Source organism: Eubalaena glacialis, chromosome 3 (genome assembly GCF_028564815.1).
Source record: "Eubalaena glacialis isolate mEubGla1 chromosome 3, mEubGla1.1.hap2.+ XY, whole genome shotgun sequence".
Taxonomy (NCBI): Eukaryota; Metazoa; Chordata; class Mammalia; order Artiodactyla; family Balaenidae; genus Eubalaena; species Eubalaena glacialis.
Window position 1 is genome coordinate 1,382,873 of NC_083718.1, and position 18,305 is coordinate 1,401,177.

Consider the following 18,305-nt stretch of genomic DNA (forward strand, 5'->3'; position numbering starts at 1 on the left):
CTTTTGACACAGAGGACACCTGTTTTCTACAAGGTCAAAATTTAAATAAAATGTCTTAGGACTAAAGTAGAGGAATCTCCTACTCGAAAACGTAATATTGCAAGGTCCTGGAGTTTGTGCACGTTAAGTTTTTCAGACCATCTGCCAAATCATCTTCCAAAACAGTGACTGACAAATGCCCCCACCAGCAGAACGAAGGTCCGAGCTTCCCCACACAGACGATTCTGCAAACGTGAAACAGTTATCTCCTTGTAATACGTGTCTCCTCAGTGATTAGAGAGGGGAAGGGTCTTTTTCTGTTTTTATTGGCCCTTTTTTTAATAGTATTTTTTAAATTAATTAATCTATTTATTTATTTACTTATTTATTTATTTTTGGCTGCGTTGGGTCTTTGTTGCTGCGCGCGGGCTTTCTCTAGTTGCGGCGAGCGGGGGCTACTCTTCGTTGCGGTGCGCGGGCTTCTCATTGTCGTGGCTTCTCTTGTTGCGGAGCACGGGCTCTAGGCACGCAGGCTTCAGGAGTTGTGGCACACAGGCTCAGTAGTTGTGGCTCGCGGGCTTAGTTGCTCCGCGGCATGTGGGATCTTCCGAGACCAGGGCTCGAACCCGTGTCCCCTGCATTGGCAGGCGGATTCTTAACCACTGCGCCACCAGGGAAGTCCCTGTATTGGCCCTTTGCATTTCCTCCAGTCAACGCCTGCCCCTTGCCTCCTTTGCCCATTGTTGTTCTGTGTGGCGGTTTTGGGGGGAAGGGTCACGTGTGCTGGGTGTCAATCGTCTCTTGGTTGCGAGCACTGCAGATATTTCCCCTAGTTTGTCACTTGTCTCCGCTTACTGTCTACGGGCTCCTGAAGTCCCTGGACCGCGGCAGCCCCCAGGACGACACCAGGGAGCAGCGCGGGAGCAGGACAAGCACCCACGGGTCCCACTGCTCTCCTGCTCTGGCCGCCGTTCCCACCTGGGCTCTGCCCGGACCCGGGTCTTTGCTGGCGGGTGGCACTGTGTAGCTTAGCCCAGGGCTCTGATGGCCAGAGTTTCCCACCCACTGGCCTCATGCTTGTCCCGGCCCCCGGGCCCCAGCGGGCTGTGGACGAGGGCTCAGTTCTGTGACACTCTGACTTTTGCCTTAGAGCGGCCTCTACTCACCAGCGGGTCAGAGTCCAGGGAGCTGGGGGTGCTGTCCTTGACCGTCCTGTCCTCAGGGGGCGAAGCAATGCTGTGAGGGCCAACGGTGGGTGGGGGCAGGTGGTACAGCTTTGACTGGTCTTGTTGGGCTGACGGCCAGGGAAGAGTGTCCCGGACCCACTCCACGGGGTCCTCCCAGGCGGCTTTCTGCCCGTGAACCTGGAGAGAAGGAGAAATGTGATCACTGGGTGAGGAACCCGCAGATGAGAGGCTTGTTCGTGGAGTCTCCTGATGGCGTGTGTACTTCCTCAAACGTAAAGCTTGAGGCTCTGATCCCTGTGGGATTTCCTTTGAGTTCCCCAACAAGGGAAGTAAAATAAGTTGGCATAAATTGGTAGAAACCATTTTGGAGGATAATTTGGCAGACTGCATTAAAACTTAACAGGACAAATCTTACGACCCTACGATTTTATTTTCCAAGTAAATTCTTTCAGTTTAGTAATACCTTTTGAAAGAAATTTCAACTTTGTTGAAATGAGATATTATCTGTGTAAAAATGATGTAAGTCGGGGGACTTCCCTGGTGGCGCAGTGGTTAAGAATCTGCCTGCCAATGCAGGGGACACGGGTTCAAGCCCTGGTCTGGGAAGATCCCACGTGCTGAGGAGCAACTAAGCCCGTGAGCCACAACTACTGAGCTTGTGCTCTAGAGCCCGTGCTCCTCAACAAGAGAAGCCACCGTGATGAGAAGCCCGCGCCCCGCAACGAAGAGCAGCCCTCGCTCGCCGCAACTAGAGAAAGCCCGCGCGCAGCAACAAAGACCCAACTCAGCCAATAATAAATAAATAAATAAATTTTTAAAAAACACAAAAGAGCTTTAAAAAAAATGATGTAAGTTGGAAAACTATTAATAATAATGCAAATTAAATGAAATAATGATACACTGCATCTCTAGAAATCTACCATATCACCAGGCAGTGCCTATCACAGTGACACATTACTTCTATGGATAATACGTGACCAGTAGGGTCTAGTCACCACATCACAGGTCATTGGATCATGCCCTAATTAACAGGTGAGAAAACTAAGGAGGTTTTTAAAAAAATGACATTTTCCTTTCACACCAAGTTCTTATTCTAACTTCTACTTTTACAAGTGTTTTCACGTATTTCATTTGCCTTCGCAACACTGCCAGTGATTTAGGCAGAACAGAATTTATACCACCTCCTTTTTTACACATGAGGATATTAAACAGTTTAAGTAACTTGGCCAAAGTAACATTTTTATTAGTAGTTAGTAATGAGCTAAGGCTGTAATAGGGTTTTACTTAATTCTTTGCTCAATTATTTCTCTCTCTGCCCTGATCCCTAGAGCAGAGCCAGAAGGGCTAGGGCTGGACACACGGCCCCAGGGTCAGTGGTCATTTAGCGATTTGCTGAACGCTAGCCGAAGGCAGGAAAGCAGCGTGGTCCGTCCAATGCCTCACCCGACCTGTCAGGAGGAGACCCTAAAGATCTCCGTGGCCCCGTGTCTAACCCTGTTTCCGCTCTGTGAGGTGGGCCAGCCTGGCGTCTGGGCTGAGCGGAGTCGAGGGCGGGCTCACCTTGATGCCGTCCTTGGCCCCTTCCTGCAGGTAGGGAATGATGGAGTTGTTCCATAGGTCAATGAACCAGGTCCGGAAGTCCTCAATGCCGATGGGGCAGGACAGAAAGAAGCAGGGGCCTGGGAAGAGGATGGGGCCGTGAAGACGGCCGAGAACCTTGCTCTCCCTGGTCATCTGCCCCCTTGACTCCTTAACACCAGGCAGAGGGTCTCATAACCACAGGGTTGAAAGAAGCGCAGGGCTGGGCTAAACTGAGACTGAGGTCAGGACGGGCGGGAGCTGACAGCCTGGCTGTAGCCCCGTGAACGATGCCTCCCTGGGTGGACGGGAGGTGGGGGAGCGAGGGGGAGCTTTAAACTCCCCCGAAATCCCTTCCCCGCTTCTTCCCAGTAATCGTGGGGAAATGAGGGCGAGGGGTCAGCTCTCTGATGGCTGACTCCGGGTGCGGACTGCGCTGGGGGCGCTGGCGCAGTGACTCAGGCACAGGGCCGGTGACTCTATGCGCTGAAGACATGAGAAGGCAGGGGAGTGCCCCCGACCCCGGCCCCCAGGTGCGGCGCAGGAGGCCATGGCAGGGCGGGCCGTACCGATGAGGAAGTCTGAGGTGCTGTGCTTCTCCAGGAAGGTGTGCAGGTGGTACCACAGCTTGGGCACCCAGTCCAGCACCCGCAGCACCTCCTCCCTGTTGGCGTTGACGTCGCAGTCCGACTCCACCAGCTTCCTCCTCAGGTAGCGAACCAGGAAGCCGTTGGCGGGCTCCACGTTGTTGGAGAAGGTCAGCATCCTGCGGCCAGGGATGCGAAGGGTGGGGCGGAGCGTGCGGGGGCGTGTCCGGCTCATCCCCCGCGGGCCCATCCCCCCTTCCTCCCACTAATGCCCGTGGGGTCCGCTGAACTCAGGGCCGCGGCAGAGCTGACTCTCAGATCGGTGACCCCCCTCAGGTAACCATCTGACCTCACTGGCCTGGACAAGGGGCGTGCGGGCACAGAACCTGAACCTCAGCCACGAAGCCGCATCTCTCAGTTTTACAGTCCTCTCCTGTCCAAGGGGTCCGTCTCCCCCTGCACTGACACAGCACACACACCTGCCCTCTCCCCAGCCCACAGGGCTCCGCTACTTCTCTTTCCTTCTGCTGCGCCTCTGGCCACATCCTGGATTGAACTGGTTTACAGACTCGGGTAGGGTTGGAAGGCTCATCCAGGGCCACAGTCCTTACCTGAAGCTCAGATGCAAGCCGTGATTGGGTGTCATTTTCACCGGCTGATTAGTGGTGCCTATAATATAGGGACTGTGGGAAGAAAGAGAAAAGATTTGCTTAGACTTGTCTGAACACTTGCTTTCTGCCATGTACCCTCCCCCGACGCCCATGGGAAGCTCATAGCTTGGGCTGGACCGGGCTCTCCTTCTGCCCACTGTGATGAAGCTAGTCCTGACTCCAGCTTACCATTTGTGATACTTGCAGGTCAAGGCCCCATTGACCAGCTCGCTGATGGAGCCTGCTTCACTCAGGTCATCCAGTAGGATCACCAGGGGGACATCCCCAATTCCTGTTTCCCGGTCTATCTGGTTAGCCAGGTTGGAGAGATACAGCTGCAGATCCTGAAATGAAAAAAGATGGTGGGTCAACACTCGGTAGCAGTGAGCCCCTGGATGAGCCTTGAAGAGAAGGGTTTCAGAGAAGCTGAGCTGGCTCTGGATCCCCTGGGGCCTTGGTTCCTGTTTGACGCGCTTGGACATGGAACTACGGAAGACACCACCCCAGACCGATCAGCAGTGGCCCAAAGGCTCAAAGCAACCTTCTGAAGCAGTGGCCCCTACAGCCTACAGGGTTGGGGAACACACGCTTTTCTTCAATGGATTTACACCAGGAACCACTCCTAATGGACGCGCCTCCCCGTGGGGCAGAGGTGGGGGCCAAGGTTTGAAGCCACGGCACAGCGTCGGGGGGAACTCGGGAGGCAGCAGGACCTGGCAGGGGACAGCACAGTAGTGACAGTTCTGAGTGCTTCCCTGAAGGAAGCCCAGTCAGAGACAAATCCTGGAGAGAAAGGAAATGAAAGAGAAGGGGGGGACTGACGAGGTGGGCAGAGGGCCACTGGGACATGAGGGGACAGAGCGTGGACCGCGGTCCCGGCTGGGGCGGCAGCTCCCGGAGGCCCGGGGAGGGAGGAGGCTGGAGCAGGGCTGAGACGGGAAAGGGGCTCACCGAGGGGCAGGGAGGTCAAGGCGGAAGCGAGGAAGGGGAGGGAGGATGGGCGGGCGGGGCGGCGGCCGCGAGGAAGGGGAGGGAGGGCGGGCGGGCGGGCGGGGCGGGCGGCCGCGAGGACGGGGAGGGAGGGCAGGCGGGGCGGCGGCCGCGAGGACGGGGAGGGAGGGCGGGCGGGCGGGCGGGGCGGCGGCCACCTTGCAGGACTGCTGGTGCATGTTGAAGGTGCTGACGATGCCCTCGGTGGCCTCGCGGCCAGAGCGCTCTACCAGGTACTCGGCCAGGCGGTTGGTCAGGTAGGTCTTGCCGGTGCCACTGGGGCCGGAGAGGACAAGGCGCCGGTGCTTGAGAAGGAGGCCAATGTAGTGCTGCATCATGGGCTTGGGGATGAGCGTCTCAAACACCAGGCTGTCCACACACTTCTCCTTGAGACCTGGACCCCAGCCCCCGACGGCGTGAGCCTGGGCGGGGCCCTGAGGCTCGCCTTCCTCACCCGGGGACCCCGTGGGAACCCCCAGGCCTGGCTCTGGAAACTTGGGGCAGGCCGTGCGCTACGGGGGTGGGCGGAGGGGAAGCCCAGGCCGGGCAGAAATGTCCTGCAAACGACAACATCCCTGGGACAGGTCGGGACCGGGCTCATTCATCTTGCATCTCACGGTGACCTTCACCCTATAGCCCCTCAACCAGTTCTTGCTCAAGGAACGCGTGACGGACCACCCGACGGTCTCCACCCCCCATTCCTCAGCCCCACACCCAGAAGCGGGAACTGACCTTTGAGGGAGACTGCTATGTTGTTGACCCCTCGGCGGCAGGGGGGCAGCTCCGGGGGCTCCGCATCCAGCAGCCGTTTCACGTGGCTGACGCTGTAGCCGTGGATGGACTCGGTGCTTAGTCCCAGCGTCGAGGCTGGGTCCATCTTAGAAATGTAGTCCTGACGGGACAGGAGGGAGAGAAAGGAGTGATGGAGCAGGACACACACACACAGACATGAAGGCCACGAGGAAGGTAGTGCCACAGGGCACAGAAGTCGATGGCGAAGGGGAGGAGCGATGTCTGTCCCACTGAGCACTCCTGCACAAAACCTCAGAGGCCCCCAGACCCCAGTGCCATCAGAGGCCCAGCAGACCCTCTGAGTTCTTGCATCCCTTACCTTGAACACCTGGAAAACAGCGTCATCCAGCAGCTTCCAGTCAACTTTCCCGCTGACCTTGCTGCACCCCAGGAAGAACTCCTGCTGCTTCAAGTCCTGTGAGGCCAAGGTAGACGCACGTGAGCCCAGGGCAGACGGCTCCAAGAAGGGGAGAATGTAAAAGGCCTTGGGAGCTGAGTGCTGTGGGTTCGGGGGTCCTTAGAGCCCAGACGTCCTTGGGTAGAAATGACAGTGTCACCCCCCCACCCCGAAGTTCCTTACCCCTTTGATGATGTGCTGTGGGGGCATCCTCACCACCACCCGAAGAGTCACTTCCTCCTTTGGACCAGAGGTGCTGATACCATCCATGGGAGACAGGTCTGGAAGTGAGAAAGAGGACTGTTGGTTTGGGGGTATCCACAGGCTTTCCTACATCTTCTTGCCACTAGCCTTTCCAAATAAGTTTTTATCTAACCCAAAAGTGAAACTGGAGACCAAGCCTGAACAGTGATTAAGGTCTTAGGACCACAACAACCCTCGGTGTCTCAGGACACCAGCATCGGCTCGGCGGCAGCACTGGTACGTCACTGACCCAAGGAAGCCGCACCAGAGCGAGGGGGGGGCGAACCCTTTCCTTCTCTCCACCTGCCCGGGGCCTTCTCCCCAACAGGTACCTGTGTCTGCGAGGCTCGGGCTGAAGGGATGGGTGAGCGCCAGGCCCAGGGAGCGGCGAGGGGATGGCAGAGCCGAAGATCCCGGGGCCTGCCCTGGAGCGGAGCTCGCCGAGGGCCCCGGGGCCACCTTCAGCCGGTCGTTCTCAGCTTTCAGCAGGTCCACCTCCAACTGCGGCAAGAACACGGGGGTCTGGAGCCTCGGCCGCCAGGTCCCGCCCCATCCAGGAGCCCCGCCCCGCGGCCCCGCGGCCCCGCCCGGGACTGACCTGCATGTTGTGCATGGTCTCCCGCAGCTGGTCCAGCTGGTGGGCCGAGTTGAGGGCTTCCAGGCGGATGTCCGTGAGCTTCATCTCCTTCTCCCACAGCTCGGAGCGCAGCTCGGACACCTCCTTCTTCTCCGGCTCCTCCTCCTCGCTGCCCTGGAACAGGCGGGCGTGGGGGGCCGGGGGAGCGGGGCCCCTGGAAGGAGGCAGGGAGCGGCGGGCGTTAGACGCTGAGCCCGCGGGTGGCGGTAACCGGTCCCACTGCCCGGGGAGGGGGCTGCAGTGGGGGGCACTCACTCGGGGGCGTCGGTGCCCGCGGAGGACGAGGCGGAGGACTTGATGGAGGGCGAGGCAGTCTCCGTAGCCTGGTGCTGCAGTTTGGGGGACGAGGGGGCCGAGGAGTCGGGCGTGGCGATCTCCTCGATGTCAGAGTAGGAGGAAGCGGACTTGGGCCCCTTCTTTATGCTGAAGGCTTTGTTGAAGGAACTTCGGAGCTAGAACAAAGCAGATCCGGGGAGAGAGCAGTCAGGGCTCCGCGCTGGAGACGGTGAGGGCGGAGGGGCTTCTGAGACAGAGGCCAGAGGCAGGGATGTGTCGGTAAGCAGGCAGGCCTCCCCCAAAGGCTTCACTGGCTTCGTGGAATACGGACGGGAGACTCGCCTAGGAATTCGGGCTGAGAGAGAGTGGGACTTGCTGCTGTGCTATGGGAACTTTCTGGGTCTTCCCTCCCCCGTGGGGGAGCCGCACCCGTGAAGGGATGGAGGGGAGGCCCTGGGACACAAGGCGTGCCTCTCGGCGACCCCATCCCACCTTCTCCCGCAGACCAGCACCTGCTCCGTCTGCAGCCTGGCTCACCTGGGCCTCAGGACCCACCTCTGAGCAGGGCTCATCGGATCAGAATCTACCCACCAGAAACTTACACTACGATTCTGTGGAATCAACAGAAGGGAGTGGAACCAAGCTTCTTTTAGTGCCTCCTGTGCTCCGCACATTACAGGACGGTGAAAACAACCAGATACAAGTGCTTTCGACTATTTCCACTCAAATGTCCCAAAATAAGGGACACCTCCCAGCATTTCCTCCAGGTACGCAGGGGATTATAATCTGACCGTAACTGGCTTGGTCTTGGGTGTGGATGAGCTGGGTGTTAGGGACGAGGGAGGGAGACCAGGGTTCTGTCCCACACCCGTCACATGCGTCCATTTAGCATGCGTACACACACAGGGGGACAGGGAGGCAGCCGGACACGGAGCGTAAAGGAGGGGTCAGAGCAAACCAGATCGCTGGGGCAGCAAGAGAAGAGAGTGCAAATCTGAGGGCACTCTTTCCATGTGTGTCTCCTGGAGCCTGGGAAAGCTGCAGGTGGTGGCTGGCGCTGCGGGCGGGTCGTGTCAGGGTCTCTACCAGGCGGGACATAGGAAGACCCATCTGGTGATGGGGATGTGAGGGAGGGAGTGTGTGTGTGGGGGACGTGCCATCACGTGGCTCGGAGTGTCAGGAAGCACCGTTCTCTGCAGAGATGGAGACCTGGGACTAGGACCCGGGCTTCCTGATTTTCAACCCGATGAAGACTTCTCTAGCCCCTGCCTCCCGGGAAGCCATGTGTGCGTGTCTGTGTGTGTGCGTGTGTGTGTGTGTGTACCAGTGTGTATGAATGTGTTTATGTGTGTATGTGTGTGTGTGAGTTGTGTGTGCGTGTACGTGGGTGTGCACATGCAGGAACAGGTCCTGTGACACCCGTCTGCCGGGAGCACCCACCCTCTAAGATCACCGAGATCCTAAGTGGGAACAGTGCTCTGTGTGGTTCCGTGTCCCCAAAGCAGAACTGCTGGGCATTGCACTGTGCGGTGTGATGTGGTGAGGGATTCCGTGGTCAAATGAGTTCCGGAAACAGTGGATCCAGCAAAATGAACCGGGACTCTGTCCTGAGATACGTGCGTGTAGAAGGCAGCGTTCCTCAGATCCGAGCATCTTGAAGGGCTGGTGTGGAACTCACCTGGGGCAATGCTGCACTAAGACTCAAGTCTCAGTAATCCCCTGCATTCAGGTCCTTCCTCCCTGTGCCCCTTGGTCAGGCTCTGGGGGAGGGACCTGCTCCCTGCCTGCCGCCCCTTCTGACCAGGGTCTGCAGGAAGCTCTGCATACCCCTCCCTGCCCATCACGATCCCACCTCTGTAGCCTCAGTCCGCTGGGGCCTGCCTTCCGGAACGGGTCTCTCGTCTGTGAGCTCCCTGAGCCTCACTCACTGAATTAAGCATTTGACACTGCTGGATTGTTATCAGTTTTAAGTGGACAGTATTTTTGTGTCCCTGGCAATTCTGCAGACTCCTTGAGCTCACAGATTCCGTGTTTCCTGGCCTCACAACACCCAGCACAATGTTGGGATAGGGTTTGAGTGGACCTTAACGTGTCTGGTTTGTCATGGAAATTCTGGGTTCACTTTCTGTTTGTCTTAGACTTTTATACCCTAATCCCTGAAAGGTCTTTGGAAACCCCATGGCTGCTCAGAGGGCTTCAGGCTTTAGAGTAACCTGAGGTCCAGCGCTCACCTCTCTCTGGTTCATCGCACTCCAGAGCTAAATCTTGAGGCTACCCCCAAACTGAACTGGCCTCTGGCAATCTCTTCCATTTGGGGCTTCTAGGGTTTGATGGATCAAAAGATCAGGGCGCTCGCTTTCCGGACAGGGGGAGCGCGGTCTGACTGCTTTTATAACAGGTGGACTTTGGACTGGGGTCGGGGCGGGCAGGAGGAGGCAGAGCCCTCCCGCTCGGCGCCCAGCCAGACCTCTCCTCTGTCCTCGTGGGGCGGCCGTGGATGGACATGCAGGGGAGGGCGTTAGGGGCTTGGCGGAGGTGGTCACAGTTAGTCTCGTGAGTGGCTGTCTCTGTTTAGGGGGAGGGGGTTGCTCTGGAGATGGGAAGGGTACGGCAAAGGCAAAGAGAAAACGGAGAGGAGTGAGTGTCTTACCTCGTAGACCTGGAAAAAAATAGGGATTTGAAGTCAGCATTTTGAAGGGGAAAAAAAAAAAAAGAAGCAACACTTAATCACTCATTTCACATGGTGGCCCCTGTCTGGACTACACAAAGGCCTGTGGGGGGCACATCACACGGGGACAGTGGGTGGCACATGCCCTCGTGGGGCCCCCCTCCTCCACACGGGCAGCAGAGGGGCTGGAGGTGTTTTCCATCTGCCTCGATAGTGTCAGAAAGGGCATCCCAAGTCAGTTTAGGGTTATCTGGGAAACAAACAACCAACCAAAACAACGCTCTCTGGACCGGTCAGGTAATACAAAGGTTCCTTTTGAGGTAATCTGGAAAGTTCCACAAATACCTCTCCAAAAAGTTGAAGAAATGACCTCCAGGAGCATCTAGAATGAGTGGCTTTGTTCATAAAATCTTCTCTCCACAGTATGGGAGTGGGTGGAGACAGATGGGGCGTTCCCTTCTGAATGTCTCCTTCAGTTGCCCATCAGATGTGTGCAGGGCTGGAGGGGATGGCTGGCGGGGGGAAGTGGGCGGGTAGCTGCGGCAGACCTTGCTCTGGGCAGACGCCACCAGGGGCTCCTATCAGATGGGACTCATCATGGTGAGTTCCGGAAGGTTGGCTCCCGTGCTGAGGTGGTGTGGTCCCCCAGCGTCCCATGCGGCTCCCCCAAACCTTCACCTACCCAGCTCTTCTTCTTCTTCTTTTTGGCATCGGCCTCCTTGCTGCTGCCGATGCTGGAGTGACTGGTGATGCTGTTGAGGCTCGAGATGCTGTCCGAGGAGTTCTGCCTCTTGATCCGGAGTTCTAGGGGCCAAGCACAGGGGGCGATCACGGACACGGTGGGTTTAAAGGAGACAGCGTGAGGCTTAGGGCAAGTCTCGCTGCAGGAGAAAGAGGAGGAACCACCCACCTCCTCGTCCACATTCTTCATTTTTTTGGATCATCCTCTCAACAAGCCTTTACTGAGTGCCAGTCACGTTTCAACATAAACAAAGGTTAAGGGATTAAAAAAAACAAGTAGGAAATGATCCCCGTCCTCAAGAGGCTCCCAGTCTAGTAGGAGAAAAAGCAGCACAGAATCCAGTGCCCTCGGCTTGAGGTGTGACAAGGGGCAGCCCAGGCCAGGTGTCCACAGTCCTATGGAGACAGTGACCTGACGCCCTCAGGACTTTCTCCAGGAATATTGGCTGGGGGGGGTCCAAGGCCAAGTGCCCCACATTTAACCCCAAAAAGCTTTAGTTTCCTCATCTGATGGGCAGAAAATCTTTTCAGCTCTCTGAGAAGGTCTGCAATGGCACCAAAATGACGCCCTTTTCTACTACAGATAAGGAAAGGGTTAATTAAAGGAGAAGGCCTTTGAGTGTTGAAAGAACCGAAGCTCTTCAGGCGGGAACATTGGAAAATGATTTTAGGGCTGAAAAACAGCCCCTGCAAAGGCTGTGCAGGGAGCCGGTTGTGCGTTGGGGCTCCTCAGGCTGGGTAGCAGGGCCGGGGAGGGAGGGAACAGCGAGGGGGATGCTGGAGGACAAGCCCGGCGGGGCGAGCCCTGGGGGCCCCTCGAAGGAAGTCTGCCTTGTGCCGAGAGGACTGGATTTTTAAAACCTTACTATGAAATCATTAGAGGTTCACAGGAAATTGGAGAGAAATGGGCGGGGAGGTCCCCCGCGTGCACCTTTGACCCAGCCTCCTCCAGGGTTAGCATCTTGGGTGACTATGCGCAACATCTCGCAAGAACAAGGAGAAAGGCGAAGTGGCAGGGCCTAGCCCAGAAGGAGGGGGCTAGAGGTGCCTGTCTGCAGCTGTTCCCCTGTTCAGTGCAGGAGACGTGGCTGGTTCTTTTCTCGCCTCTCCTTGACCAGCAATGGATCCTTCAACTCTAGTTTTCCCTTCATACCACAGGGAAAACAAGATCCTAGGATCCAATGAAGGAATCACCACGCTCCCAAAGCACATGGAAAACCCTTCGCTCCATGACTATCAAACCAAGTTTTGCTGCAACCCAGCGTGCCTCCAGTTATTTTAAAAGGTATGCAAACTTCTCAAGGGAATATGCTTAACTGAAGTAAAGAATTTTTCGTTTGTATAAAAATGGAGCTATGGATCCATACATATTTGTTTATATCTGCATAGAAAATTATTTCTGGAAGGTTTACAAGAAACTATTAGCAGTAATTACCCCTGGGGAGTGGGATTTGGAGGGGGGTTCGGGGAGGGGGATTTTATCTTTTACCACACACCCTTTTGTATACTTTACATCAGGGGCTGGCGAGCTTTTACTGTAAAGGCCAGACAGTAAATATCTTAGGCTTTGTGGCCATTTGATCTCTCTTACAACTACTCAGCAAGGCTGGGTGGCATTAAAGCAGCCGCAGACAGTATGTACGTTAATGAGCATGGCTGTGTGCCAGTAAAACTTTATTTAAAAACGGGTGGTGAGCCAGATTTGGCCAATGGGCCAGGGTTTGCCAACCCCTAGTTCACATTTTCCTCCAGAACGTGTATTGCTTTTGTGATAAATTTAATTTACAATTAGTTACTTAACAACAAAATGAAAGGCGGCAAAACAGGTATCTATCATCAGTTACCTGGGGGTCCAATTAGCTGTGAGCCTGTCAATTAAATTTTTCAAATATGCTATATGGTACTTTTAAGAGCAAAGGACGTGCTTTAGAATCAAACAATCTTCAAAAAGTTAAGAAATCTTTTGTGCATTTAAAATTTTGTGCCATGTACATGTATTACCTATTTACAAGCAAAGTAAAGTAGGCATCATTGCTTTAAGCATTAGTTCCTTGACGGCCAAGTTGAACCTGGGTCAAGAAGAATGAGGAAAACATGAAAGCAAAGGACAGGATTCACTTATCCATTCAATACAAATATAGCTGAAGAATCAGGTGTACTCGGGAAACTAGAAATAGCTCAATGTCCCAGACCCATCGCTTAGGAGCTATGTTTGAGCCAGTTACTTGTCTTCTCTGATCTTATTCTCAACTGTAAAATATATTTTATAGGGTTGTTACCTGCAATAAACGAGTTAACATAAGTACAATGCTCAGAACAGTGCCTGGCATACTGGAGGTGCTCAACAAAGGCTGGCTGTCCCTGTGGCGGAAGCTGGGGCAGAGCCCGCAGGAGAAGTGATGGGAGATGTGGATGCGGCCAGAGAGAAAGCGCATCCTAGACCAGGAGGAGGGCGTTGCTCCTGCTGCAGGGTTTGCATGTGTTCTCTTTCCCTTTAACTTGCTTTTCTGAAACGTTTCAAACTCACAGAAACACTTAAAGCACAGCACAAGGGAGGACACCCACAGGCCCTCCCCACCATATAACAACTGTGATATTTTGTTATATTTGCACCAGTGCACACTCTCTCTGCATACAGACATGTGCACACACATACACACACCCACACACAGAACATTTTCCTGAACAATTTGAAAGCAAGTTGCAGACGTGACACTTTACCACTAAACACTTCTAAGAATAAGGGCATTATCTCACAGCATCAGTATTACACCTAAGCAAATTCAAATTGCAATGATTTCTGATCTTAACTGATGTGGCTGGATCACTCTGGGGGCAGAGTGACAGGAGGACTGTAGCAACACAAGACTAGTTAGGAAATTACTGTGATAACCCAGAAGAAGAGTGACAGCCTAAGCCAGGGGGGTGGCAAGACAGCGGAGGACAGACATACAGATCTATGTGTGAGTTACATGTAGAAGCTAACTGACCACACAGGGTGAACAGGGAGACGTAAAGGATGACGCTCCTATCGGTGGGTTCAGTGACCAGGCAGGTGTTTATAACTGAAGTGGGCAAAAGTGCAGAAGGGAGAGCGTTAAGCAGTTGGAAATAGAGGTATGGGATTCAGGAGCATGACACAGATTAAGAAAAGGGACATACAGACGAAGAAGTTGTAAAACCCATTGAGTTAATAAATGAACTCAGCAAGTTTGCAGGATTCAAGATGAACATACAAGAAAATCAATTGTATTTCTCTATACTAGTGATGACTAATCTAAAAATGAAATTAAGAAAACAATTCTATTTACCATAGGATCAAAAATTAAATTCAGCAAAAGAAATGCAAGACGTATACTGAAGGCTGCAAAACACTACTGAAAGAAATTAAAGTATATCTAAAATGGAAAGGCATGCCATGGTCATGGAAGACAGCATTGTGAAGACGACAATACTTTCCAAATTCACGTACTGAGCCAATACAATCTCTACACCAAAATCCCAGCCAGATAATTTGCAGAGATTGACAAAGTGACCCTAAGATTCACATGGGAAAACAAAGGGCACAGAGTAGCCAAAACAATCTTGAAAAAGATCAAATTTGGAGGACCCACACTTCTGATTTCAAAATCTACTACAAAGCTATAGTAATCAAGGCAGGGTGGTACCTGCTAAGGATAGACATATGAATGAATTAATGGCATGAAACTGAGAATCCAGAAATAAACCCATATATTTATGGCTGATTGATTTCCTGCAAGACTGCCAAGATAAGTGAATGGGGAAAATAGTCTTTTCAACGAATGGTGCTGGGACAGCAGGACAGCCACTTATAAAAGAATGAAGTTGGACCCCTACCTCACACCATATAGGAAAAGTAACTCAAAATGGACCAAAGATCTAAATGAAACAGCTAAAACTATATAAAACTTTTAGAAGCTAACGTAGGAATAAATCTTCATGACCTTGGATCAGGCAACAGTTTTTTAGATACAACACCTAAAGCACACACACACACAAATCGAAGAAAAAAACAGATCAATTACACTTCATCAAAATGGAAAGCTTTGGTTCTTCAAGGTGAAACGGAGCAGGACCCTGTGGTCCTTGCCACCCCCATGTCCTCAGCCTGCCTTTTGTGTGTGGAAAAACTTTAGCCAAAGAATAAGTTTAATCAGAGAAGTGAGAAAATGCAGAAACAAAGGAAAACAGTCAAAGGAGACCAAATAATAATAGGTTAGTCATTAAGCATAGTCAAGGACCTTTAGTTCCTCCTTAAGGGCTACAGATAATATTCTGAGCCGTACCCTGTGAGCTGTCTTATAGACAATGAGACTCCCACCAGGTGGAAGAATTTAACTACATGATGACCAGGCTGTAGCCATGACATAAGCTGCCACAATTCCGAGAACTGGCATCAAGGAAATGGGAACAAACAGACCCTGGAACTGAAGATTAACTGTACCTAAAAGAATCAAGATGACGCTGGTCAGACCACCGATGACCAATCTGAAGATGACCATCAGAGCTGACTCTGCTGTTTCTGCATGTAGCCCCCTCCCTCTGTCTATAAAAGCTGTTGCCCACTGATTGTCAGTGGGGGGAGTCGGCCTTTGGACAGGTGTCTGTCCTCCCCACCGGATTGCCGGCATCCAAAATAAAGTAAACTTTCCTTTCCACCAACCTGGCCTCTTTATTGGCTTTTGAGCGGCGAGTAGCCGGACCCCACTTGCGGTTACAAAGGGACAGTATAAGAAAGTAAAGACAACTCACAGAACTTGGAGAAACAACTCAAACAACTTGGAGAAAATATCTGCAAATCGTATATCTGATAAGGGGCTAGCATTCAGAATATATTAAAAACTCTTAAAACTCAACAGTAAGGGCTTCCCTGGTGGCGCAGTGGTTAAGAATCTGCCTGCCTATGCAGGGGACATGGGTTCGAGCCCTGGTCGGGGAAGATCCCACACGCCACGGAGCAACAAAGCCCGTAAGCCACAACTACTGAGCCTGAGCGTCTGGAGCCTGTGCTCCGCAACAAGAGAAGCCACCGCAATGAGAAGCCCGCGCACCACAACGAAGAGTAGCCCCCGCTCGCTGCAACTAGAGAAAGCCCGCGTGCAGCAATCGAAGATCCAACGCAGTCAAAAATAAATAAATAAAACAAGTAAATTTATTTAAAAAACCCAAAAAACTCAACAGTAAAAAGAAAACCTGATTGAAGAATAGGCCAAGGATTTAAATAGACATTTCTCCATAAAGAGATACAAATGGCCAATAAGCACATGAAAAAATGCCCATTATATCCTTAGCCACTGAGAAAATTATAACCCAAATCATAATGAGATACCACTTCACCTCCACTAGGATGGCTATAACAAAAAAGGACAACAGCAAATGTTGGCAAGGATGTGGAGACACTGGAACGCTCAACTTGCTGGGAAGAAGGACAATGGTGCAGCTGTTTTGACAAAGTTTGGCAGTTACTCAAAAAGTTAAGAGTTACCACATGACCCAGCAATTCCACTGCTGGGTATACACTAAGAGACCTGAAAACATATGTTCACACAAAAACTTGTGCATGAATGTTCATTGTCGTGTTATTCGTAACAGGCAAAAAGTGAAAACAACCCAGCGTCCACCAACCGATGATGGATAAACAACGTGTGGTCCATCCATACAATGGAGTATTATTCAGCCATAAAAAGGAATGAAGTCCTGACACATGGTACAACATGGGTGGAGCTTGAAAACATTAAACTAAATAAAAGAAGCCAGCCACAAAACACCACATACTGCATGATTCCATTTACATGAAATGTCCAGAATAGGCAAATGCACGGAGACAGAAAACGGATTAGTGGATGCCGGGGCTGAGAGGAGGGAGGAAGAGGGAGTGATGGCTAAGGGGTTCAGGGTTTCCTTGTGGGGTGATCAAAATGTTCTGGATTTAGATAGTGGTGATGGTTGTAAATACAACCTTATAAATATGCTAAAACCCACTGAATTGCATGTGTTAAAAAGGTGAATTGTATGGCATGTGAATTATATCTCAGTTTAAAAGAAAAAGAGATTACCGAAGGTACCGGATAGATGTGAACACTAGCGAGAGTGTGCACAGTCAAGAAAAAGCTGAGGCTGGAGCCCTGGACAAGATGTTTTCCTTGTGATGAGAAAACTCTTAGGATTTACTCTCAACCGCTTTCATGCAGCTGTCTGTGTTAATTGTATTAATCACGTGGCACCTTGCATTCTTAGTACTTATTTATCTCCTACCGGAAGGCTGCACCTCGTGACCACCTTCCTCCACCCCCAGCCCCCCGCCCAGATCACCCCTCATCCTGACTTTCTCTAGCAAAGCTTGACTGGCTGTTAAATCCCAGGCTAACCTGTCACCTGAGCCCCATGGAATCCATGTGGTCTCTGTCTCATTTGAAGAGTCGATTCACTCCCCTCAGAGAACCGAAGTGAGGATCAAATGGGGTTATACACACGTCTGCACACGCACACGTTTATGTCAAAGCGGAAAGTGCTAGTGTTTTAGACTACTTTCTAGGGCACTTTTAGGTTCATGGCAAATTTGAGCGGAAGGTACAGAGATGCCCCACTACCCCCTGCCCCCTACATGCACGGCCCCCCCACTATCAACATCCCCACCAGAAGCTACATTTGCTACAGTCGATGGACCTGCACTGACATGTCACCGTCCCCCGGAGCCCAGAGTTTACACTGGGCTTCGCTCTTGGTGGTACATTCTGTGGGTCTGGACAAACGGATAAGGACACATATCCCCCATCACCGTATGCTACAGAGTGCTGTCACCGCCCTGCAAATCCTCTGCCTGCCCACCTCCGTTCTCCGCACCCAGCCCCGAAAGCCACGACCCTGTCACCGTTCCCAGAGTCTCGTCTCTCCCGGAATGTCATACAGTCGGAATCACACAACACGCAGCCTTTCCTGACTGGCTCTTTCACTCAGCAGTGTACCCTTAACACGGTCGGCATCTTCTCATAGTTTGATAACTCATTTCTTTACAATGCTGAGTGACATTTCGTGGTGTGGCTGTGGCACAGTTTATTCATCCGTTCACCTACCGCAGGACATCAGGGTTGCTTCCGAGTTTTGCTGACTGTGAATAAAGCTGCTGTAAACATCCATGTGTAGGTTTTGTGGGGACATAACACTTCAGCTCCTTTGGGCAGATACCAAGGAGCGTGACCGCTGGGCTTACAGCAGGAGTACCTTGCGTTTGTAAGAGTAAAGTGCTATGTTAACGACTGTCTTCGACAGTCATTTGAGGTCGGAGGTGAGGACCCTCTCCTCTCCCTCACCCTCTGGGGTGGTGGGGTCATGCCCCTGCTGCTCCTCGCTGACCGTCCGAGGGCCCTCACCTTCTAGAAACCCGACGTGGAGACAAATCCTGCAGTAAGCCTCTTTCCAGCCCAGCCCTGTGGCCGGAAGGCCTACCTTTGGGTGCGGCTTCTGAGGCATTGAGGGCCCCCTGAATGACGGCCTGGGCCTCCGAGTTCTTCTTCTTCAGAAAGTCTATGGTTTCCCGTAAGTCCAGTAGCTCAGTGTCC

At 52.7% G+C, this 18,305-nt stretch overlaps 1 protein-coding gene across 5 annotated transcripts in view; it reads right to left on the bottom strand.

Moving 5' to 3' along the window:
* NAV1 (neuron navigator 1) overlaps positions 1-18,305 on the bottom strand; it is a 211,974-nt gene that overhangs the window by 3,906 nt on the left and 189,763 nt on the right. For all 5 annotated transcript variants that reach the window (XM_061187265.1, XM_061187262.1, XM_061187264.1 and 2 more), the window contains 14 exons: positions 18,193-18,304; positions 10,667-10,788; positions 7,296-7,492; positions 7,002-7,194; positions 6,736-6,904; positions 6,344-6,441; positions 6,083-6,178; positions 5,704-5,863; positions 5,130-5,365; positions 4,171-4,325; positions 3,943-4,014; positions 3,314-3,510; positions 2,727-2,845; positions 1,146-1,343 (listed from right to left, as the gene is read on the bottom strand). In XM_061187265.1, coding sequence (XP_061043248.1) covers positions 1,146-1,343; positions 2,727-2,845; positions 3,314-3,510; positions 3,943-4,014; positions 4,171-4,325; positions 5,130-5,365; positions 5,704-5,863; positions 6,083-6,178; positions 6,344-6,441; positions 6,736-6,904; positions 7,002-7,194; positions 7,296-7,492; positions 10,667-10,788; positions 18,193-18,304 — 2,124 coding nt within the window. The remainder of the gene's footprint in view (positions 1-1,145; positions 1,344-2,726; positions 2,846-3,313; positions 3,511-3,942; positions 4,015-4,170; positions 4,326-5,129; positions 5,366-5,703; positions 5,864-6,082; positions 6,179-6,343; positions 6,442-6,735; positions 6,905-7,001; positions 7,195-7,295; positions 7,493-10,666; positions 10,789-18,192; position 18,305) is intronic.